General features: G+C 40.3%; 1 protein-coding gene across 10 annotated transcripts in view; it reads right to left on the reverse strand.

Annotated features, from left to right (window-relative positions):
* Window positions 1-5,962: 5,962 nt before the first annotated feature.
* The window catches only part of adgb (androglobin), a 38,419-nt gene continuing 18,676 nt past the window's right edge, over window positions 5,963-25,705 (reverse strand). For 6 of the 10 annotated variants that reach the window (XM_040017257.1, XM_040017255.1, XM_040017249.1 and 3 more), the window contains 22 exons: window positions 25,262-25,376; window positions 25,091-25,154; window positions 24,862-24,957; window positions 24,345-24,456; window positions 24,004-24,142; window positions 22,166-22,280; window positions 21,161-21,328; window positions 20,107-20,236; window positions 19,477-19,611; window positions 17,532-17,625; window positions 16,738-16,869; window positions 16,423-16,576; window positions 16,052-16,239; window positions 15,768-15,934; window positions 14,777-14,928; window positions 13,316-13,427; window positions 11,204-11,337; window positions 10,221-10,376; window positions 10,000-10,078; window positions 9,810-9,912; window positions 6,921-7,104; window positions 5,963-6,783 (listed from right to left, as the gene is read on the reverse strand). In XM_040017257.1, the coding sequence (XP_039873191.1) occupies window positions 6,577-6,783; window positions 6,921-7,104; window positions 9,810-9,912; window positions 10,000-10,078; window positions 10,221-10,376; window positions 11,204-11,337; window positions 13,316-13,427; window positions 14,777-14,928; window positions 15,768-15,934; window positions 16,052-16,239; window positions 16,423-16,576; window positions 16,738-16,869; window positions 17,532-17,625; window positions 19,477-19,611; window positions 20,107-20,236; window positions 21,161-21,328; window positions 22,166-22,280; window positions 24,004-24,142; window positions 24,345-24,456; window positions 24,862-24,957; window positions 25,091-25,154; window positions 25,262-25,376 (2,936 nt within the window). In that variant the 3' untranslated portion in view covers window positions 5,963-6,576. Of the gene's footprint in view, window positions 6,784-6,920; window positions 7,105-9,809; window positions 9,913-9,999; window positions 10,079-10,220; window positions 10,377-11,203; window positions 11,338-13,315; window positions 13,428-14,652; window positions 14,662-14,776; window positions 14,929-15,767; window positions 15,935-16,051; window positions 16,240-16,422; window positions 16,577-16,737; window positions 16,870-17,531; window positions 17,626-19,476; window positions 19,612-20,106; window positions 20,237-21,160; window positions 21,329-22,165; window positions 22,281-24,003; window positions 24,143-24,344; window positions 24,457-24,861; window positions 24,958-25,090; window positions 25,155-25,261; window positions 25,377-25,705 lie in introns of all 10 variants that reach the window. The other 4 variants (XM_040017252.1, XM_040017250.1, XM_040017251.1 and 1 more) reach the window with 4 other exon arrangements.

Consider the following 25,705-nt stretch of genomic DNA (forward strand, 5'->3'; position numbering starts at 1 on the left):
AGCTAATAAGTGCCAAAAGCGGATTCTGAAGAAAGTTACATTTCCTTTCCTTGAGGAGTACAGTTGTGTGGCGGTGAGCCGTCTTAACGGGGGGAGTCCTCTCATCTTGTAGCCTCCGATGGTAAATTAAGCTGCGCAATTATCCACCGTGATTGGCAAAGGGTATTGCACAATCCAATAAAGTGGGATGAAACTCAGACTCCTGTTTTATTGGCAACCTGACACCTCTCGGCTTTGCTGTGTAAACTGCGTGCGCCTTGCTGAATTAATGAAAACTTCTCAGACACGAGGCAATTAGGTGGCGATTCAAGCAGTCACTGCTATGCTATTTAAGGAAATTGTGTGTATCCTTTCATCACACTGTCTATAGATTATGTCTCATCAACACTTTAACTAAGGCAGCGCTTTGAAATGTCGAACATGATCAGTGCTGCACTACGCAGACGTGTAGCTCCAGACCATGCGTGTATGTGGTACGCAAACAAAGAACCGCATCTTGGCCGAATGTTTGAAATAAACGCTAGGTAAACGGATCAGCTGCACTCTCACAATCACACCGACCTCTCTATAATAACTATAGACATGTACAACTTTGAAACACAACAGTGCCCAAAGGAGTTCCCACATATCAGCAGTAGTTAGTATAACTGTCAGGAAATATAGTTGGGACCTAAATCGCAGAGGGCAGCTAAGATACCAAAGCAAACCTTGACGAAAAGTAGGTGTGGACATTCGCATGTACTCCTACACACCTAATCCTTTCATTCGCTCTACTGTAACCTGTCAACACAAGCCATTGCTTTGAATGGTGACTAGTCTATCTCTGCTGTCACTGTCAAATCTTCAAGTATACACAGATGGACCACGGACAGTTTATCCAATCTGCCTCAACCTGCAGTTCCACAGCCTTGATTAAATATTGACTTGGTGTGACCTCCAAAAAACAATAGACTAATCTTTACAAAGTATTAACTGGGAGTGCAGGGAGGACCTTCCAGACATTGATAAGTGAGGACCAGAGGGAAATAACGAGGATACAATTAGAAAGCTAATTTGTGTCATTTACAATAGAACACATTATTACCTAGGATTTCCCTCCACAGGTCTCTTGTCACCTAAATCTGATGACGGCTACTGTTTTTCTCCAGTGATGATGACCTTGTGTCCCCTACACCTAAAAAAGAATATTGAAGTGAAGTGTTGCAGTTTCTTTTTTTTTTTCTAAGAAATTCTAGCAACCAGTTATTTGATTTTCACATTCTCCCTTGGCAGAAAAGAGAGACATCATTGTTGGCGAGTTGGCCACAGAAGAGTGAAAAGAGAGTGAAGCCAAAGCAAGGTGAGAAGAATGAGGCTGCAAACAGGTCAGCAGTCTGTGGTTCCATCCAGCCTCCAGCACTGGCTATAGATTGTGAACAGTGTGTGTGTGGAGTGCAGGTTGTATTCCTGCTGTGGGGACCTAAATCTGTTTACACACTCACATTATAGATGTATATCCCCAATGGAGTCCAAAACAGCAAATTCTGTTAATATAAATTGTCAAATTTTTATGTTATTTAAGGTTTAAAAAGGTGGACGTTATTGATGATCTTGGAGTAAGTGAAGAGTAAATGACTGTAATGATCTAATGTCAAGGATTCAGAGCTACCCTTGTGTGTGCATTAGCGAGAATTACAAGGGGGGAGTGAGGCTACTGCAGTAATACATTGGCACTAATCTGTGAGCCCTAACCTTTTGCCCTTCAGTGATATCTTTCTGTCAACATAAGGCTTGGCCCGATGCTCTTTGTCATCTGAGATGTGGCTTAGCCATAACAGCACAAGCTTCTCCTTGTGAAGCCTTGCTCCTCTGACTTTTATCAGCAAGGCAGGCTCTGAGTGTGAAACTCTAGAGATGTTCAATCCCACAGGAGGAGGGCAACAACAACTAAACAATGCTCCAGCAAGTTGGGTCAATAAGCTAGAAGGACCCTGTGTGCACCCCTGTGTAAGCTGGAAGCGTATATTTGTGTCTGGGTACCTTTACTCCTCCCAACACATTTTCTCGTTGTGAACAAAAAGCTCAATCTTTGTCTTGTATCGCCATAAAGCTTTTCCCCAGAAGGCACTTGGCTTGTCCATGTGGGTAGCTCTAACTTTCAGTTGAGCTTGAAGGTGCTGATTTTGGAGCAGGGTCTTCTTTATTGTTCTGCAGCCTCTGGTCAATGGTGATCTACAAGTCTCTACACTGTGGACAGTGACGCTCGTAGAAATGCCTTCATAAGACCTTCCCAACTTGTGTAAATCTTTAATTCTCCCCTATAACTTCTCCTCTCAAACAAATCCTTTTTATTCTGGCAAAGAGAAACTACCAGTCGTAGTAAATCACCTATCTCCCCCCCACCACACTCCCTGCTGGTGGTTGATGCCCTCAGCTGCCAGTGCATTGGTGTTCTGGGCTGGACGCTCAGGTATGCACCGGCTCATTCTCAGTGGCTGCTTGGCAGATCCAGGCGCCCGTGGCTCAGTCGGGCCCCTTCCGGGTGTTGGGGGCCCTCGGGCCTCTGGGCCCAGGGCTTGGACCACTCTGGCGCGGGTGGCTGCCAGCGAGCCTGCAGGCTCGTCACTGCAGCCCTCTCTGGCTTTTGCACTGTGGCTCCTGGGTGATCCCACATCTGGGGCTCTCTTCAGCTCGTTCCAGGAGGGTGGCACGGTTGCCCCTCCAATGGTTCTCCTTGGGCTCTTGTGATCTGGGGGCCTCTGGATGTCTGGGGCCTGGATCTCCTCCATGCATGCTTCATGCCCTGGGGGCGGGGCTATGTCTTCTCTCACTGTCCCTCTTCCCCTCTGTTTTTCTTTTCCTCCCTTTCCTATCCCCCAGTTATGTCTGTCCTGTCAGTAATAAATAAAATAAAATAAAATAACAAAGGTCAATAAAATGGACCAATACGGCAAAGCCGTGATGATCCATGGTAAAGTAAATCTGTTGGGTATCTTACTTGGCCTTCAGACAAAAATTCTGATTGCTGAAGAACCAAACGGGACAGGCAAAAAACAAACAAAAAAAAAAAAAAAAACAAAGCAATAGACCACGTAGAACCTTCAGTACCACTTATTATTATGACATTCATACCCATGATGAGTCTACATTAACTTTAGGTAGGCCTTATTTTGTCATTTGAAGACTGTGAATTGGATTTACTGCTCTACAAGATGTTGATAAAAACAGATTAGTAGTTTTTCCATTGTGGGCTATGGTCACTAGAAATAATAAGTTTGGTAAAGATTTTTCTTCTAAAGGAAAAAAAAGAGAGAGCGAGAGGGCAACCAAGTAAAGACAGGATATCCTGCAAGTGCAAAATGCCCTTTTTGTCATTCATAAAACAACAGCAAAGAAATTGATTAAGGTATTCTTGAATTATTACCTCTGAAATGTAAAGTGAATTAAAATACCATCACCTCCACATCACTCGGGAATGTGTATTTAGTTCATTTCAACACCGCTCAATATGGGTCCATTTAAGAATCAAATATTTTCTTATTACTTGTGGAAGTCACACACCCATTCTCTCTCTCTCTCCCTCTCTCTCTCTCTCACACACACACACAGACTCATATACAGTGGCTGTCTGTCCCCTTGGTTTCAAGGTTACTTTAGAGTTCCCCTGTTGCTCACAACACATTTGCATCAAACCACCAGCTGCCAATTAACAAACCACCTCTCTGTTAATACACACACGTCACTGTCAATTAGAGTCATGGCTGATCTCTCTAACAACAGAATAATACAACACACATACACTGACAGACAACCACTGTATCACAAGCACCCTGCAGGGAGAGCGAGGTCGGCTTTAGATGTATGGAAACTGTCAAATAACAGCTAATGCCTTAGAAGGGAAAAAATGAATCGGGCAAGTGAGAATGGTGCAACGGTGCAAGAGGGAATGTTCTGTTCCAGTATTGAGGCTTTCAGGATTAGCTTTGTCATGCTGTTGCGAGAGTAGAAACAGTCATTGGTTAAATGAACCCTGACAGAGTGAACAGACACACAAAACACGGCATGAGTTGTACACATAAAATAGCATGGCAATAACACTGTGCTCAAGGCATATTTGTGGAATATTAGATAGATTTGTAGTCTGTATGCATGTTTGACTACACACACAAATGAATTCAACTAAAGTGTTATGCGTATGCTGAATCTGCCTAATTTAGCTCCATAACAGGGACTCATTTTTTGCAAAGAGGAATTTTATGCTATAGGTTTTCAGCAGCAAAGTACAAAAAGCCTCAGAAGAGGAGCAAATTGCTGTAGGACACACATACTACACAAGCAGGCACATATAATTCTTCTCCTCCTGCTATCTGGTTCACAAACATGCACGCAGTCTAGAATGTGCACATATACACGCGCAGCATAATGATAATTTCCTCCATGCAGCAGCTAAAAAATTGAACTATTTATTATTGTCAATCTTGAGACAGCACAGTGCAGGCATGGTAATGAGAATTTATTAATGTCCACTAGATGGCACCCTCTTCCTTTTCATTTCCAATTTAACTTCTCATTTTTCAGCTGATCAGCCGACTCTGAGGTACACAGAACTACATGCATGCTAACTACTAAACTAAGATAAAGGGCACTTTACCATATTAGATATATTTGACCACAGAAAGGCAAAACAAAACACCAGCAGCATTCTGAGTCTGTGCATTCACTTAGCTTTGATGTTAATCAATCGTTGCCATGTGGCAGTAAAGATCTGCCACCTACCTGTGTAACATTTTGTTATGTGCTTGGCTTTGTCTTGCACAATGTGACTGTATCAGCAAGAATATATCAATCAAGCGATCAATCAGTACCACTCAGCTTGTGGGAGGTTGACTGTACCCACTATGCATCGAGTCGTACGGTCAATATAGTGACCTTCAAGAAAACCAAAGATTGGGGGAATATAATCAAAGATATTGGGCACCAGAAGGTCCCAGCCATACATTGCAAGTGAGACTGGCTTCTCCGTGAAGCCAAAGGAGGCAAAAGGAAGATCCTTGCAAGCTTGTTTGTTTGACATATTATGTTTGACATATTAAGTGGTTAAATAGTTTTTTATTTAAATTCAAAATTAAGTTAAATACAGAAACTATCACTCAAAAAGAATCCTCAATGTGACCTTCAAGTTTTTTTAATTTTTAATTTATACGATATCAATACGATACTCCCGGATAGACTAATAGTTAAACTGCAGGAAATCGGACTTCCTTTTACCACCTGCCGCCTGGATCAGAGACTTCCTCTCAGACCGTGTACAGAGAGTTAGAGTGGGGCCTCATCTTAGCTCGGCCCTCAGCCTTAACACCAGCTCTCCACAAGGCTGTGTACTGAGTCCCCTACTGTACACACTGTACACACATGACTGTGTTAGAACCCACCCAGACAACGCAGTCATTAAGTTTGCAGATGATACCACTGTGGTGGGGCTCATCTCTGGGGGAGATGGGACGGCGTACAGAGCTGAAGTTCACAGGCTGTCAGATTGGTGTGTGGACAACAACCTGGACCTCAATACCACCAAGACAAAAGAACTGGTAGTCGACTTCAGAAGGAGGAAGTCCGAGCTGCAGCCTGTCAGCATCAACGGGGAGTGTGTGGAAAGGGTGTCCAGTTTCAAGTTTCTGGGTGTGCACATAGACACAGACCTCCAATGGAGCTCTAAAACCTCTCCGGTTTTAAAAAAGGCCCAACAGCGTCTCCACTTTCTGAGAATCCTCAGAAAAATGGACCTGAAGGACCTGTACAGCACTCGCTGTCTCAAGAGGGCACGCAGCATCCTACAGGACTGTACACACCCAGGACACCAGGTGTTTAAGCTGCTGCCGTCTGGCAGGAGGTTCAGGCTGCTGAGGTCCCAGACAAACAGACTCAAGGACAGCTTTTACAAGCCTTATTCTTCATTTTTTATTACTAAGTTAAGTTACTGTGTTGTGTTGTTTGTGTTGCATTGTGATGTGTCGTATCGTGTCGTTGTATGTATGACTGTGCAATGACAATAAAGAGTTATCTTAACTTAAACTAAAAGCTAGTTTTGCCATTAAAAAAAAATCCTTCAGACCTCCAATTCAGTTTTAAGGTTAGCTCAGCAATATTTTTACAGTTTCAGCAAGAGAATTTGAAACGTGTTTTATTCTTGTGTAGAGCAAAGAGAAAACATGGACAGCGAACATTCACTTTAGATTCAAATGAATAAAAACTACAAATCCTGCTTTCATAGCTATTAATGAACAGTATAGGTAAAGAACACATTAAATATCTTATGGGATATGATCTAAATATTATAATTGTGTGAACATCTTTGTTAAACTACTATCAAACTAGAACATTTAATAAACACTATAGTTAGAGCAACTAGTCGTTTCAAAGTTAAAGGTGTAGTGAAAAGGCGAACGCACTGAATCGTGAACAAATAAACTTCCCATCTGATGTTGTTTCGTAAGGCGCACGTAAACAATGCTGGGACACAATGACGATAATTCAGTGTGACTACTTCTGAGATGTCTACTGAGGAGAATTGAAACTGGATGCTGGTGCCAAAAACTATCATTTCTTCTTGCCAGCTTTCTTGTCTTGCTTGTTGGGTGGCTGTGCGGAAGCAGAGGTGAAGGCTGCTTGTTTTTCCAGAGCTGCGGACTGGGCCTCCTCCAGAGCCTCCTTCTCTTCTTGTTCCTTTTTGATGCTTGCTCGATGACGGCTATTAAATGCTTCGCACGTATTGTGAAAGTTCTTACAGCGCTGCTCAAAGGCTGCCTGGAGACAAGAGAAATGGCAGCGAGAAAGTAGTTAAAGAATTAGAGGGAAAGGCAGCTGACTCCTTTTAACTTTGATAGCCACAGTGGCTCATTTCTTTCTGTTTCATTACATTCTTCTCCCTCTCTGTCCCTTACCTGCATGTTTTGATACATCTCCAGCTGACATTTCATTAGCTCCTTCCTTTTGAACGCCTCCTGTTTTCTGCACTCCAACACATGCTCTCGGACCAACCGGTAAGTCTGGATCTTTTCAGTGCGCTCCCTCTGCTGGGCCTCTTCTATGTATGAGTCCATCACCACTGGAGAATCCTTTTGGTGTCTACATGTATGCACAAGAACTAAATGTATACGGTGTGCACAGCATTTTTCTGTCACATGAATGTATACCCATCTAATGAGAATGAATAGAAATCTGAAGATATGTTCAAGTACTTTGTACTATAGCACAGTGTCATTACATGCACTGTAGCTACTGTGTCAGGATCAGGTGTTAAACAAATTTTTGGAGAGGGAAACTGAGGATATAGACACGCCTGTGTGTACACAAGTGTGAATCTTGATGTGCCTGACACCCTTTAATAAACTTAACACATCTCTTTCTCTGCTCATATTGCAGGCCAGTGTCGACAGCCACCATTAGCTGGACACACGTGTTGGCACGCACATGCGCACGCTCACAGCAGGAGAGGATGGAGAGGTGATGGGAGAGGGGCACATCTCATTGGAGTAACGAGCTCATAGTGTCCCTGAAATAGCTCTCTAATTAAAAGACCCAAATATCATCTCATTTATCCTGGAGAGGGATGGACAGAGGGAGAGATGGAGGGAGGGAACAAGAGATGGTGTCAGGGAGAGTAATGGGAAACCCAGGGGGGACTGTGGAGGGAGATTCTTCCCTTTAAAACTCTTACTCTGACAATATAGTCACACACAGGACATAGACCAATTTGGAAAGCCATTGGCTAGTCTGTTGGCTTAGCCTTTGGTGCTCAACGTGGAATTTGGGGGGGATTATGGTGAAACTGTTTCCTAACTATACTCGATCAGTTTACACGGTACAGTATGTATCTATATGCAACCAAGGTTAAGTGAAATGTGATTGGTCAATTGCTAAGCGACTTATACGAAAACCAAAAAGCCCTTTTCCTATTGATGCTCAAAATTAAGTGCAAATAGTTGTTTACGTTGGGTACACATAGATGGGCAGCAAACTCATAGTTGCTTGTAATCCTAGATGTGCATTGATATCAAAGATATTTAAAAATTCATCTCTTGGTAATCGTCATGAATTGCAGGTTAAAGGACCCAAATGTATACTCTGGAGGCAGAGGGATAAAACAGAAGGTGAGCCTTTGTTTCACAGTTCAAACTAACAATGAAAACTAGAAACCCAAACTCTAAATTAGCCCAGCAGATCACAGAAAGAAAACACACGGGGAAGTTAACACGAAGACAGAATTATTTATACACATGGGGAGAGCAGGCAAGGAAAGACAGCTGAGGAAAGCTAGACACAGTTGTACACAATCAAGACAATGAGGTTGGGGGAAAAGTAAAACGGGAAATAACTAAGAGTCACTAATCACAAACAGACTCCATAAACAGTAACTAGAACTCAAATGCAACAAGAACAAGAACAAGAACAAGGCACAAAAAGCACAAATCAACCAAACATAAAACCCCTGAAGATAACGAAGAACTCGAAATTCTAAGTTAAGGACACAGGGAAGGTTAAATAACACAGAATATAAGGAGGAAAAATATGCTAACTAGCCTTTAAAGGAAACCAGAGTAACAGTAGAAATCAGAACCAAAGATTAACCCACACAATAATCCCAGCCTCAAAATATAGAAATCAGAACCTAAAATATAAACAATAACAAAAATGTAGCTGCAGTAAAAACTCTCGGTGACTGCTACTGTCAGTCCTTCAGTAACTGATGTCAGTAGTGGAGCTGCTGTATTGTCATTCTGAGGGCTGAGGCACATTTAGCTGTGCTGTTAGAAACTGAAGTCAGCTATATAAGAGGAGGAATGGCAGGCTCACAAATGTTACATTTGTGTATATTTTTAATGCATGAACAGCCTGTAAATCCAAATGTTTAGAGATTTCAAAACAATAAACTACTTACTGTTTTTGCTGTGTCATGTACTAATCACCCTGATGTTCAGAGTGCCCACTCAAATCAAGTTACTATCAAACACTAGAATATGAATGATTAAGTGCAAAGCTATCAATTCATCCCTATTCCTAACTATTTATCCTATTTAGGGCTGTGGGATAGAATTTAGAATCACCAGTTAACCTGAGATGCATGTCTTTGGTCTATGGGGGGAAGTCCAAGTACCCAGAATAAACCCAGACAGAGAAGGGAGAGTTTAAAAGGATAAAGAAGAAATAAACAGCAAAATAAGATAATGCTTATTATGTAAATAATTTCATTACATTCTTAAAAATGAAAGGTACAGCTTAAAAAACATTATGCCAGTAGCCGTACTAAATAGCATCCACCTTATCTCCATACATTAGACACACTGCTGTAGCTTGAAGTCCTTGCATTGCCCTTTCAGGCCCTGTTAAGTATACAATGTAACACTGCTGTTCACACTGGACAAATGAGAGCAAAGGTCATAAAGACAGGAAATTACTAACAATGTTCTGCAGATATTGTATGAACCAATCTGTTCCTGAGAACAAGAACACCGACATATTCACCAACACACACACAAACACACACAAATATGCCCTAATGCCATAAAGCCTTCCAGCTCTTAATTCAGGTCCACAAATCTACATTAGGTAACTAGACTGCATCCTGCATATTAGCCACAGGACCTCAACAGGGGGAGGAAAATGCAAGCATCTGTTTTAAAATACAATGAGATGATGTAACTTTCTTTGTTGGCTGTGTGTCATTTCCCATCTATATCGTCTAAGCTTGCATGCTGGGACAAGCTGAACAATCAAATAGATAGTGAAAGAGTGAAAGGGGACAGAGACGGAAAAGTATAGCAATGGAGAACCTGGTAAAGTGACTGTAGTCCATGTGAGGAAAGGAGCAGGGGGTGTCAGTCAACTTCTGATTGGATGCACTCTGAGAGATGTCTTGACCAGGTCTTGAAGCATCTATAGAAGTACCAATAGGACAAGCTCACATTACCATAAACCCATATGAGTTCACATAAATATGTTTCCATTTTTAAAGATTCATACCATTGTTTTCCTCTGTAGCAGCATCACCACACTCTTTTTGCTGCACTTGTTTAAGAAAATGGAGACGAGACTGAAAAGCCTAAAAGCAAGACATAGTAAATCATTCTGTCTGAAGCGTATGTTTCAGTGTAGCCCACTTAAATAAATACATAAAAATAAATAAATTAGAGTACATTATATATTCCAAAAGAAGACAGAATATATTAAATTAAAAGGGTTACCTTGGCAGAGCGTCCCGGCTCGGCCATTTCCCATGCTTTTTTAATGGCTTTAATCTGGTCTATTCTTTCTGTGTCTCTCTTAACGTCGATGCCTTTTGCTTTGCTGTTGTCCGTGACAACACGTAGCATCCAGTTTGGTTTAGTTAGGTCAAGGCTCTGCACAGACATTTGCACACAGAGTGCAAAGAACCCACAGAAAAAAAATAACACATGCTGAGACACACAAACACTAGAGCGGAAGGTCGGTTTGCTAAAGTGCGCATGTCTACTTCAAACTTAGTTTTTTTGCCTTTGTTTTACACAACAGATAACTTTTAGTTTATTTGGAGATCGCTTAGTGTCTTTTCTCCATTAAAGTTGCGCTTACCATCAAATTTTAAATGAAAAACGAAGGAGGTCAGTATTAGAAAAACGTTTAAATGTCACTGTGCTTAATGTGTGAATTTAATGTGTGGCACAGCTTTGATCAAAATGCTGCTATTATGTGGATCATAGGTTTATTGAGTGGTTCTGACTGACGAACCAAGTTCTTATCTGAGACTATTATTCACACTCACCATGCAGATTATGTTATCATGCATGGTGAATGTGTTTCAGACATCCTGTATACAGGCAGGCCAGAGATTTGGTTCACCCTGATATGCATTGCCTAGCATTTCATAGCTGGATGAACATCTTTGGAGAGACGTGAACTACACTGTCAAAACAAATGCCTCCATCCTGTACTCCTCAAGCTACAACAAGACCTCTGTGACATATCTTAGCACCGTCTCTTAACTTAAAAGTCGCTGTGAAAAATACATTTAGGTAAACATGGCCTTCAATCTGAGTGGGTGACTGCATAAACATGGGTATATACATGTGAATGCATGCATATACCTTTCTATAAGCGCTTTTATATTTCTACTCCTTATGTGCAGTTGACAGACTTGCAGAGTTGCGGCGTTTTGTCTTTCCTGTACCATACTGTTGTAATACATTACCGTTTCATTAGCGACAGCTGGCTTCCCCTTGTCTCCTTTGGTTTTGCGCTGGGTTTTGGTTGCATCAGACTTGAGGCCATCACGATTTGGTGTGCTAGTGGTAGACGAACGCTTTACATCCTCAAGCTTATTTACTGCATTATGAAGCAGAGATTAAGAACATTAACATTTTCTGTTGTCTTCAAAAAATCTGCTGTGCATTTAGCTTCATAAATACTTTAACTACGGTGTTCACTTTACATTAGATCTAGATTTAAGTTATTTAATGTCCTTATTGGGAAATGCTAAAATTTTAGATTTTTAAAAAAAAATTCTAATGTGAAATGTTAGAATGCTTCAGTTTTGAATGCATGCCATGTCTATAGACATTCAACAGTATCAGATATTCACATTCTACTTAAACAATTAAAGCTGGGGACTGCCACACAAACAGCAAAGGTGCTGTGCGGCTGAACGTATGCTAGATGGCACTGTTGCACTTTAAAAACTGAGTCAGATTCAATCCCCAGCTTAGATGAAGTATTAACTATGAGTCTCACTTCTCTGATATAAAGGCGTAATAATCCATCATTTAGCTGACACCCTGCCATTCTGCCTGAAGAGCTTTGGTGAATACTCAATGACTTACTCCTATCTCAAGACATAAAAAAAAAAAAAAAATCAATGCTAAAACTGGATGTAAATATCAATCTGTGCTGTTGTAATTTATCCCAAAAGGATCCTGAAAACTGATTTAAGTTGGACATGCTTGAAGAAATTGTAAGAAAAGACTGTTGTGTGTTCTCATGGTAACGGTGCAAAGAACTGAGGCTGACTCCTCCAACAGTAGGACTTTAGGCAAATACGTGAAAATGTGCATGCATTCAAAAACATAAGCAGTGCAGTTTTTGTGTTAACTACATATTGTTAAACAGCTTGTTAAAGAGGTTTCAAGGCTTGGCGTGCCATGTAGTGCGTGCGTATCCATGTAGCATGCAGGGAGCATGATCAAGGGCAGAGGCTCACCACTGAGACGGAGTTAAACTGGATGAAATTAATTCACTTTCCTGCTGAGATATTTCCCAGGACACCAGGGGGCAAGAGCCTGCTTCATTTGACATCCCACTGACCCATTTTCATAAGCTTAGGGAAAACATAGACGGTTTTGTATGGACACTGGCATATAGATAGATATGTGGGCTAATGTGAGCATAAACTGGCAAAAAAAATCTTAACATGCAGGAAAAACGACATTTAAAAAGACAGAAAAACACTGTCTATTTATGGCAGTCTCAAATGACAGTGTTCATTTTACACACTGACACGTACACACACACACCCAAACACACATGTCACCTGTAGATTTCATATCATGCAAATGGAATAACTGAATGGTTAAGTACGGGGAACGTTGGCATCAGCTCTGGTGAAAACACAACAGAAATTCGGTGATAGCAAGCTTGCTTTCCTCTCCAGGCATTCATGCACGCTCTCCCCATGCAGCAACCCGTTCAAATCAGCATCGACAGATGCTGCGATTATTTTATCCCCTTCAATTTTTTATTTTTTTTAAGAAGCTTCAACCAATTTCAAAGACGTGATTTTTCAATTGATCCAATTTGTATAGCATGATTAAAGGCAGAGAACCAAGAGCTGGTGGCAGAGGACGGGATTACTGCCACAGCAAGCGACCACTGGGCACAAGAAATCACACTCTGTGATCTGCAAAAGCAGCTGCATTCATTTGGCTTTCATTACAGTTGTGATTACAGGCCCATGGCAAGTGGAAGCAAAGAATAAACTGTGCCTGCCTTGGCCCCTGACACTGCCTACTGAGTATCACTCACATTTCAGACTGAACACAAAATAAACTGTGCGAAAACAAACATTAAGGGCTTAGTAGAAAATCCATTCAGAACCAAGTGCTTAAATGCTGACAAAGTTTTGATGGAATAATAAAAATGAACTGCTTTATGGCCCATTACAGTCCTATCTGTGAGAAGATTCATGGCACTATAGTGAACAATCCAATCATATGTGTATGTTTTCCAGGAAAAAGATGCAAACAGGGTTTCTTTCCTGGCTGCCCCCTTGGAAACTGATGTGGTAATAGTAAATGCCTTGAGTATGTACCTCTTGTCTCATTGTTCTCCAAGTCTTTGACTGAACAAGCAAAAGCCAACTGGGATTCACTCAGATTCCAAGTCTTATAAAGCACCTCTGCCTGCACCACGTACTTGTGAACCTGTGAAACATGGATGAACAATGTAAAACACCTGCATCAGAGTACAATATAACGCATTACACACATGCAAAAAAAGGCATATACGACATGATTTCTGCAGGAATCAAAACTATGAACTAAAGCCAACACAACCTGACAATATACTATAAACAACTGCATCAGTGTTCATGACACAGGGAGACAAAAAAGACCTAGAACCCACTTTGCTGCTGTGGTAAACAATTAAAGTGCATGTTCACCACAAAAACTAAGTGAAGGCAGAGGGCTGGTTAGCCAAGGTTATCTCACGTAACACCCACGTCCATCACGCTGAACAGAAAGGACAGAATTCAGACAAAATTCCAAGAAGTAAATCAAGCGTATAAAGAAACAGAAAAAGCACTACAAAAAATAAAAGTGGCATATATTTAATTTTTTTCCCATTCGCTTACATATATCTTTGAGTCCCCCCCCCCAACTCACCCTACACAAGTCTTTACAATTATTCCACCATTACGATGCATCATTGTGTGTGTTGTGAGTCCTTGTGGCAAACAACGCCACCCTATTCACTCACCCTCTGCTTTAAGTCTTTATCTGCTCTAAGCTCTAATCAATAGCTGCTATCAGTGTCATCCGACATTATCTGTCTTAGTGCTACTGACTCACTGTGTTCCCAAAAAAAGATTTAAAAACACACATGGCGTATCCGAAGCGAACGTCTTAACAGGTCTGTAAAAATATATGTTTTTATAGCCTTAATTCACTGCTTTAACTGCGGCATTAACTGTGTGTATTTGTACAAATTTGCTGTGTGTATTTGTGAGTATTTGCTGAGGAAAAGCGATTATTATTCACCAGATGCATCACTGTAAAAAAAATCACCACAGAAAAGAATGAATAATAATAATAATAATGAATGACAATAACTATTTTTCATTTTCCACTGTATGCGTGTGCATGTGAATATGTGATGATACACACCTACAGAGCATAACATATGCTTTTGCAACCCTTAAACTAAGACAACAGGTGTGTTAGATGGGGGGTCTTCAGACATTACAGTGAGTCATAAATCATGCACAAATCATGGCTCCCTGACAAGCACTGATAAGTCAGACAGTAAAAAAAAAAACACCCCTCCAGTTTCTGCTGCTCTCCTCTTCTTGTCAAATTGTGTCTCTGAGAATGTGAGTGTGGGTGAGACTAAATTTGCGTGTGTGTGTGTGTGTGTGTGTGTGCTTACAGGCGTAATCTGGCAGAAAAAATGATATCAACAGGCAGCAAGCACGTGGGTGAGAGAGACAGAGAGGGAAAGTGAGATGCCCATGAAAGTGAGAATAGTTAAGTGTTTGAGCAATAGCAGATACCACGCAGACAGTTGTCAGTGATACCATAGTCTCTGTGGGAGGCTGGTACTGGTCAGATGAGGAGATAGATTTTTTAACTGCGCTGTCTTCCCCTTCGTTTTGCTGGAGAGTGTTCTCCGAAGGAGACTGCTCCTGTTTATTTTCTTCGGTGTCTGTAGCAGAAAGAGAAATCTATTAACGCTGATAAAAGACAAGAATAATGAATATACTAGGAAACATTTTATAAACACTCTAGCATCTGGTCCAAATAAGTGCAAAATTCTAAAGCTCTTCTCCTATTATTTTAACATTTAAAATTAACTCTGAATAACAGGTAGAGTTCCAGCATATTAAGAACACTTGCTCGTGCTTTCCGAAGTGGTTCAAGGGCGGTTTTGTGTACAATTTGGTTTTAAAATGAGCATACAACAGCAGAGCTTTCTCTCAGCATATGAGAGAACAAAAAGTGCCACATTTAAAATGTTTTCTGCAAAACGAAAATCATACTCAAAAGGTCGGGAGGAACATGGAACTCTTTTATGAAGGATTTTGTAGAAATTGCTGGCCAGCTAGAAGATGAAAAGAAAAACGAAATAAAAGAGTAGGAGGAAAGATAATCCTCTTTTTTTTTTTTAAGTGCAGCATATGTTTAAAACCCCCCAAACCCTATTAATATTAGCAGTGTTGACTGCTGAATCCGTTTTAACATTAGTAGCATACCACCTTCCTCATAAATTTGACGTGTCTTGTGTGTGATTGTCTTACACTACACTACAAATGTTACTGTAAGCAGAATAAAGATTCAGGTTTGCTGTTGGCAGACTGCAGTAGCTCTCACCAATTAAAACTGCAAGGTGGAATTTCAAGAACTACTGAACAACTACGGTCACAAAAATTTACTGTAAGAAACAGTAAAACTGTGAGACAGTTAAATTGGTTTCATATGTCGAGTGTTAAATTATGAAACACAGATCATCACAAGCTTTGGTTACTGCACCTAATGACACCTCACCTTTGTTCACCAGGAAGAAAAAAACAGGAATCACCACATGGCCCTTCCCGGTTTTGCCAGCTACTTGTTTCTCATGGTCCAGAATGGATAGACGTATCAATACATCTGGGTGGGAAGTCTGAAGCTGAACGGTTGCTACAGTGTCTGTTGTTACATGTACTCTGTAACTATAAAACATTTCACATTATAGCATTAAATTCTCAGAGCATCCCTGCTTTTTCCATTTTATTAACATTAAAAAACAACACTGTATGCCATACAGTGTTGTATGGCATACATCTTACCAACAAATGAGATTTTTGTTATTTGGAATGTAATAATCCCGGAATTCCTCTACTGAGAATTCACTAACTGGGGTGTCACGGGACAGCTTTGGAAGTGGTTCCTTTGAGCCGATCAAGCACATCCTCCACTTTGCACCAGAAGGGGGTAATTCAGGTGTGATAGCTTCCGCTACAAAGGTATAACCAAGCTGGGCCAAGGGATAGAAAGTTCATCATAAAATTATAATTTTATTTTAGAAGGGAGGTATATTGGAAAGAAAATATCAATACCAAATACTATAATAAAGAGTTTTAAAAGGATTTTTCTATAAATAATACTAAAAAAGTTCAAAAAAAGCACCACACAAAAAATTCATGTTATATCCACACACCTTATTGGGTTGATAGACATGGGGTGCTACTCTGTTGAAGACCGTGTTTACCTCCTCTCCTGTGTCATTATTTATGACGTGCAGGAGACAATTAGGGAGTGGAGAGTAGACCTTTGGTATCACCAGCATCTCCTCAGAAACCAGGAAAATCTCTCTGTGAACCAGTAAAAAGATCAAGCCGATAATATATCAATATATATAATATATCTAGCACGGCTAGGTAGCAAGGTTATAAGAGGACATCATGCATTTCCACCAGGGTTTTCCAAGACAGCCTAGGAATTCTCTTTCACTGAGTTTACAATGGTCTCTGACCTAAAGACCAAGACCCATGAGTTGGCTGTGTCTGGAAGAGAGACAGTGTAATCAGCAAAGGCGATTTTAGTCGATTCATCTCGTAGACATGGGTAGAGGTCCGCTTTCCTCTTAGAATTGTTGATGATATGCCTGTGCAAGAAACAGAAAGTTCAGAGCACATTTAGAAATTTCAGCTTAAGCAAAAACTATGTCATGAATACAGTTTTAATTTAAGTAGTTAATTTAAGTATTCATTACAAAGTCCCAGAAAACAATCTATGCCTCTTTCATAAGAAAGAACCAAGATGCACTTTGCTTTTCAGTGTGATCTTTGACTTAAGTGATTATTTATGTCAGTTAAGAAAACCACCTCTTCATCCGCCGTACACACATTGACCGAGCTTTTATTGCTCATGTACACACACATGCATCCCCAGGCAGCAGGTCATTCGGCAGACGCTGGTAGCTGATTGGAACGGGGAGAGTATAAACAGCAGATGGTACCACTGGGAAAAGATGGAACACAATGTGGAAAATGCTCCCTGCATGTCCCCCACAGGCTGCCACAACCAGGAGAGGGAGCAGATTCTGGACATGCAGTGCAACAGAGAGGCTAAACGCATGCCATGCAATATACACAGCACTGGCACTGGAACGCATTTGCAGCGCTTTCATATACTTTCAAATATTTGTGTTGGCAAAAAAAACCACTACGATTGCTAGACTCACCATGTAAGCGCACACAGTCAGTACATTTTTATTACTTAGTCACCTCTGTCATACACTTTGATAGACCTCAGTTGTTCATTTACCTCAGCAAGAAAGCTGCATGTTTGTGTGCATCAGATTCAATTGTCGACCACACAGATGAAAGGATCTTGGACGCATTGAGGTTCTCCTTCGTTCCTGAACGACATGAGCACACGCACAGAAAAGTAGCCTCCATTAAAGATGAAAGAAAAACCCATGTTGCTGTCAAACGCATGAAAAAATCATTGAAGTTGACCTAGTTCAGAGTGGGAAGCAGATATTGCAAAGTGCATTTTTACTTCATTCAGCGATAGGCTGATAGGAGAAGATTATTCTCACCTTGACACTTAATTTTCACACTCATCTCACCTGAGAGGTAAGCCCTCTGACAGAACGCAATTTTTGACAAGAAATCCTGCATACTTGCAAGTATGCATGTATCAGTAAATGTGTGCGTGTGCACAGAAATGCTCAGAAGAGATTGTTTAATGCTGTATTTTTTTTTTCACATCTTCACATGTGGCAAAAGGTATCCCCAGTTTTTCCCGCCACACATCCTTGCCCTCAGCTCTCTTTTCTAAGTGGCACTTCAAACTGACCAGCATAATGTAAGACTGGCAAATGAGATTTACAAATGGAGCTAATACAGTGGAAGAAAATAAAGCAAAAACAGTGCGCATAAATACCGGGGAACTACTGAGGTGCTTGAAGGGGACCACGTCATTAACAAGTACTATCCTGGGCAATGTGGACATTGTGGCATGTTTTGAGTGAATGGTTTTTCAAAGTGCTGTTAGACAGTCAGTATCACTCTGAGTGGAACTCTAAAGGCTGCACTTTGTGCTTTAATTTGAAAGAACTTAACTATGTTAGGCCAATTTCATAAAAAAGTCAAGCTGTTCAGTGTGTGCATGTACATGTGCTCATACTAATGTCACACGACCACCAGCATAATAATTTCGAGATGCCGGCAGACTGACTCTAATGATGTGGGTATTTTAGATGTCTGAGATGCTCAAGCTACATTTTCAAGCCATGGGAAATTAGGCACTCTCTCATTTCTGGTGTATTACAGTGCTGCTTTAGGCAAACCCCACACTAATGAAACTGTCCATACCCCCATATGTACAAGTTACTCAGAGGGGTCACAGTGTCATGTGTTGTTGCCTGGAGAAGGCACAGCAATAAACAGAGGATGGCTGTGCAGTACATCGCCTTCAGCGATTCCTTGGGAATCAACAAACAGTGATGGACCTTCACATTAAGACGATTACTGTTACATTATCTCTAAAAACACATCCAAATATTTTCACTAAAACTGAGGGAAATTTCTAATTTACCAGAAAACTGTTCAAAAGCAACACTGATACTAAAACAGTATATTATTCCAAAGCCAGACTGGAATAGCTGCACAACACTGTCTCTATGTAATCTCTCATTTTTCCTAGAAAGTGTCCACTGCTTCCCCGTCTTCTCTTCCCTATCTTTCTGTTGATGTCACTAATGAACATCAGTCAGTGATGCAGGAACGCTGTTTGCACATGTATATGATGCGCATGTTTCCTCTCGTCTGTGTATCCCCGATGTGGTTAGCCTCCATCGGTCAGGATTTATTAGTAAGAGTGGCAGTCTCATCAATACATATTTGCGTTGCTGCTCAGGAGCTCGATGTACGCCAGCAGGCTAAATTATACAGTGAATGCAGAACTAACAGGTGTTTTGTGTGTGAGGGGTTTTTTGGATAATAAATGACAATCTAGGAATGAAAAACAGGCCATCCTGTGTTTTTGTGGGTCTTTTTGCACATTTTTTATGTTTACTTAAATTGCTGTAGTTGCCGTGTCTCTCTTCTCCTTCACAGAGCACAGAAAATAAAGTATTCACTGGCGCTGTCTACTCAAAAGCCAGTATTTTTTATTATTGATTTGAAAGATGAGCTTTGAATCACACCACTTTCCTTGAAATATTATATTCTCTGTGTGTGCGCGTGTACATTCAGTTGTTTACCAGGTTTTGAGGCATCAAGGATCTCGCGCACCAAGTGCCCTCTGAATCCAGCCTGCAGAACGGTCACTGCCTTGACCTCTCTGTCTGTTGGCTCCCTGTCTCTCCACATTTCTGGGGGCTCCAAATCTGCATTTACTTAACAAGCAGAATGAGGGCATAAAACAGCAAATTGTGGGTGAATATGAATTAATGAAAAGAGCGACACTGCATGTAAACAAAGACACATTTATTAATATTCTTTTGATTTAATGTGTAGTTGCAATCTTATGATATTTCTAATGTGAACAATTACTTAGGATGAGCCAGTGCCTTACAGTGTTTAAAGCTACTGAGTTTAGTACACACATATATATATATATATATATATATATATATATATATATATATATATATGTATGTATGTATGTATGTATGTATGTATGTATGTATATATATATATATATATATATATATATATATATATATATATATACATGTATGTGTGTGTGTATATATATTTAGGTATACAGACTTTTATAAGCTTAGCACAACTGACAGAAGTGGTCTTTTACAATTACATCTATGAGCTTCTAATGTTATGTATATAACATGATAGCATACAATATCTCCAAACAAATAAGTGGCACCTACATATAGGGGGGTATTCTTCAGGGAACAGTGAAGGGTCAGCAGTGAGAGCTTGTACAGCAAACTGCTCGTCTGCTTTCAGCTTCCTCCCCAGAGCCTCACGCAGCATGTGGTAAACTGCCAAGTTAAACACCTACAAACACCAGAACACATGCAGTCATGGTAAAAAGAAAACACACCTTCTGTCAATTCTAAGGTTTTAGATACCAGGACATAACAAGCAAGCAAGCCTGAGCAGGTCTTAAAATCACCTAAATACAACCTGAGATGAACACCAACATATGGCATATTACAATGTGTCATTTATTTAAAATATAGGAGTGTGTGAAAAACCAAGTACACCTTTACTGCTTCCATTTGAATTAGGAGGGTAGGTAGCAGCCAGGACCTGCTAATCAAATAGACTTAATTAATTGATCATCAGCAAATGTGACCATTTGGGTGTGTGTAACACAAGGCCAAGGAGGAAAGACAGCAGCAATGACCAAATTAAAGAGGATGTACGGTCATTTTGCTGTGGTTGCACATTTTGCAAAATTGTAACTATGTGAATCCATAGCTCCTATGACCAATAGCCTTTCATGTGTAGGAGGATTGTTAGACCCCACATCAGTCATTACCACTACCTAAATTCTTTAAATGAAAACCTTTTCTTCCATTGGTATCTTTGTAAGGCTTGTGAAAAATGCATTCGGTTCCAAGTAAAAGACAGCACAGTCGCATAAATATGGACTCCATTGAGGCAATTCAGAAATTCTGACCAGTCAGAAATGATTATTCCTCAGAGCTATTGTAAATCAATGTCAATTAAGCAACACTAATTTTCTATAACAGCCAAACATATTTGTTCAATAATAAATTAAGTTTCTGGTAATTCAAAGTCATAAATCAATGTAATTTATCTAATCTAAATTAAAGACATGGCCTAACAACTGTAAAACGAATTTTTCAACATATAGATTTAGCAGCTGTCAACTGTCAATGACTTGCCAAAGGTATAAAGGATGCTGAGCTATGCACTCTACATAGAATCTGTGTGTACCTATGAGCAAACTACCTTGCAGTGCTCCCATTTTTCCTGGGTGGTGCTGATGTTTCTGGGACAGTGAGTTTCTTCCAGACCCTTTCTTAGTGCTGGCTGCTGCTGCTTATCACTAAAAGAAGCCACCAATCTGGACAGGGCCCTAAAGATGGAAGAGGCCTGCTCAGTGAAATGGGCACTTTCCTATTAAAAGAGAAGAACAGTTGGGAGGCATCTCAGTTTTATTTAGTGTTGGGAGTTTACACAGACAGAAAGTAAACAGGGACAGTGTATCATGCTACAATCTGGTGCACTTCCATGGTGATCAAATCAGAATTGCTTATAGAACATTTGCTATATGCACATAAACAGTGATGGGCTAAGGCTACACAATCAACAAAAAGAAAGATGAAAAACATACATTCAGCTATACAAAGGTAAGAGAAAATGTGTGAGAGCAGAGTCACTAACATGATGTGATTTTTTAAATTGAAGCTGGAGTAAGCCCAGTTTCAAAATGCCACAGTGAGGAGATTGCAACAAGGGCAATGTTATCCTCTTTGTCACTATGTTCCAAAAAGCTCTGCTTTTAAAAAAAAAAAAATGTCATGAGGTAGGATAAAAAGCACATATTCTCTTTAGTTTCCCTTTATTTTATTCTGTTCCAGTGATTTCACCACAAATTATCATGACAGATGTGCTTAAATTGAACACCATGAGGGCTAGTTTCTTCATGTGTTTAACCACCCCTTATATTTCTTAGTCAGTATGCGCCCCTTTGACCCTTTCTATTTACATATACTGTATCATCAAAGCGATCACTTCTATTTTTGTGAAAATTTTCCTGGAGATAAAAAAGAAAGAAAGAAAGAAAGCCATTTACATGTCAAATCTTATATCAGAAATGTGAATGTGTATCTATTTAGTAGCAGCATGTGGCAGAATACGGCTGCAGGATAATATTCTGAAAGGAGCGCCACCGCTCAGAAAGCCACCCATTTACTACAATGGAATTGCCATCATTGTCATAAATAAAGGCACCTTTGTAAGGTGTGGCATGATGGTTTCTTCTTCTCCAAAGATAAATGGTGTCTTGCTGCAGAGGTGGACATGGTAACCCAATGCTGCATTTATGTGGATGCACAGCACATGCCGCCTGATGGGGAGAGCACAAAAAAAAAATTGCATTCTGAAAGCAATCACTCATTCATTGCACTTTCCTAAAACCTGTGGTTTCCAGCCTATTTGGCTTGTGACCTTCAGTCTGTCCACACCGGGCCTGACGTGTTGCCATTAGTTCAACCACAGAGTGACGTTTCCTTCTTAGATTCAACTATAAAACTATCTAGGATAAAGAAATCAAAAGAAAATCAAACTATTTGTGTAGAATCACCAACTATTTTTGTCCTACAACCACATTTCAAAAAAAATGTGCTTCTGCATTTTGTTTTTATTTACATTTTGCTGTATTTAACAATTAAAGCTACTGACAGAGAACGTGAATAGCACTGATTAACTAGTTACAATGTGATGGTCTGGTGCAAAAACGTGGGTCCTGTAATTCATGTAGTTGTTAACAGAAGCTACAAAATCAAAGAGAAATCCCTTTTCTTTTTTTTGCATTAGAGGAGCTATGTTCCTGTCAAATAATACTGACTAGGTCAGACAGTCAGATGTGCAGTAGCCTAATGTCCTCTCCACCAAATACCAAACTGAGTTCACAAGGCCTGGTCAGGCATGAGAGAGTGGAGCTCCACTTTCTTGGCCCCATTAGCTTTACATAATTTAGCCATTACAGCCCTAACTAGATGGATGAGCACTGAGGCAGAGCTGGGCTAGTACTGTGGAAACATTCAAAAGGGAAATAAATGCGAGCGAGACAAAAGAAGATAAGGCGTATGGGAGAGAAGACAGTGAGAAGAAACTAAAACAGAAACTGAGACAAAAGAGACTTAAAAACAAGATTATAATGGAAAAAAAACCTCTTTAACATTAACAGATTAGCACAGATCATCATGTGAATGGCGAGACCATAAAGTTTAACATATGAAAATGGGCATACAAAGAGAGCTTTAAAATGATTGCTGCCCAGAAGCAAGATCAGATATTATGTCTTGGAGAGCTAATACTATGAGGTTTATGGGCATGGTTAGTTGAGTGCTATGTGTGTGATTATGGCTCAGTGGTAATTGCACTCCTCCATACCTGCACCTGACCCCAGAAACTAGGCCCTCTGCTTCTAGGCCAAGTCACACCCAATAATAGAGACTAGGACAGATGCTTTTTACTGCTTTTCAGAGCATCTGAGGTAGGCAAGATATCCTCTGCAGGGTACCCTCTGCAGGATGCTCTACAGCTATGCAGAACAGATCTTTGCTCAGCTGTATAAATCCCAACAAGTGTGAAACATGAACATTTTCTTTTCTTTGTCAAAAGATCTCTAAGGTGCTGTACAAAAAAGGAAAAATTCACCATTATTAGAACAAGTTCCCGTGATGACAATTACATACCGCTTAGGGTAATTTAGGATTATGAGAGTAAATGTGAAGGAGGAGAACTGAAGTGTTAAGAAATGCTAAAACAGCTGATTTTTTGTTTCAATACATAACTTGACAATGAAGTCAGAAGATAAGGTTTAAAGCTACATAAGGATGAGATTAGAATGGATACAATTGTAATGCTTTTACTTAGTATTGTGTGTTGAGTGTAATGTGTTATTAGGAAATCATAGCATCACCAAAATCCTAGGCAAAAGAAACAATGGAGCATAATAAGTACAGTACGATGATACTACAAAGGCATTGCTGCAAATTTAATCTAAGACTATCATTTTGATCAAAATACTCTACAGTTCTTAATATAAATCAGTGCTGTCCTACCCCGAGGGCAAGTTTAACACAGCTGCCTTTGTGGAGGTGGTCTTGATGGAGAGAACTGGCAGCTGAGACTGCAGACTTGTCCAGGAGTGTGGCACGGCGATGAGAACTGCAGACCTACGTGCTGCTGACATTTCCTGTTCTGTGAAAGTGGAGTAAAAAAATAAATGCACTGGTGGCACTCTGCAGGGAACAAAATTACAGTGGTTTCACAAAATAAAAATAAAAATAACCCAAAATGTAGATTAAATATGTCTTTGATGCACGGTTTGTACCTGCGAGGAAAGTTAGTGTTTGTGTTTCCATGTATGTGTGTCTGTGTCTGTGCACTGATAAGCCCTTACTCTCCTCAGCTGCATGTCCCCAGAGAAGAAGAGAAGAGAAGCTGATGAGGATCTGGGAAGGTTGCAGGCTGTCCACACACAGGTAATAAGTGCCTCTCACCTCTGGACACTGCTGGAAGAAACACAAACACGGAGAAGGACAAGTGGAAGAGAGAAAGAGCAGAAAGCCGTCGGGAGACATGGAAGATAAACTAATAGAACGGTGGCTTAGTGGAGGAGCAGTTGAAGGAAAATTCAGAGAAGAGAAGGGAGCATGGTTGCAGTGGGGGATTCAAATAAACAGAAGTAAAAACAAAAAACAGGTGGAGGCTTCATAGTTGGCACCTAAATGAGAGATACAGAGACAAAGAATTAAGTAATGTCAGAAAAAGCAGCTGCTGAGAAAGGCAAAGCAGGAGACAAAGAGAGGGGAAGACTGACAGAGACCAAAAGGGTCAGAAAGCATGAATTTCAGAATAACAAGTCGAGACAATTCTTAGTATGCATATTGGAGTGTTGCTGTTGTTTACATGCTTACTTCAGGGCTTGCTACAGCAAGGGATCCGGAGCTAAGTGTCTGTGTGGATGATCCACTGCATTTGACGGCTACTGTTGTTTTGGAGAGGACAGTATTCTGCAGATAAAACCAGCTTAGTTAATCACAATATGTCCCGTACAATTACTAATTGTATGTCAAAGCACATTCAGTTACATGGGAAAATAAAACCAAAGTTTAGTCCCGTAGATAGAACTTGCACAGTCTGTACCTTAAAATGTGATTTCTGAATATGATGCTGGTAAGTCTGTGGTTTATGAAACACCAAGAGAGTCCTGAAATTAGAATACAAATAACCCCACTTATTTTATTTTATTTTTTAGCATGAGCGATTATGATATTAATCAGAACCTATTTCTGCATGTATGTATATGTGTCTCACTGAAAGCATTTATCAAAGTCCTCCAGGTCAACCCAGGTCTTCTGTAGGACCGGCTTGTTAGTCGCATAGTAGGATTCCTCAGTTACAGGCTCTTTGATTTCAGTTTGGGGCCTATCTGCAAATAAAGTTTAAATTGAACATAAGGTGACACCGTTCCTGAGTAATAATACATTTATATACATGCATTTTCTTGTGTTAGTCATTTGGCATAACGTAGTATGCATGTAGAATATAGACACCTAGCTGAAAGTGGAGCCACTGGGTAAAATTCTTGATATCCTCTTTGTCAAAATTCAGTAACTAAACGCTTTTCCTTTTGTGACTCATAGCAAGTTATCCTAGACTCAAATCATTATCTTAAACACAGCGAGCCGAATTGGCCAAACTCCCACATAATGGCACAGTGTAAGCGCACATGCACATCCTCACTCCCACTCACCGACT

The sequence above is a fragment of the Simochromis diagramma genome, unplaced genomic scaffold (genome assembly GCF_900408965.1).
Source record: "Simochromis diagramma unplaced genomic scaffold, fSimDia1.1 OVJJ01000802.1, whole genome shotgun sequence".
Classification (NCBI taxonomy): domain Eukaryota; kingdom Metazoa; phylum Chordata; class Actinopteri; order Cichliformes; family Cichlidae; genus Simochromis; species Simochromis diagramma.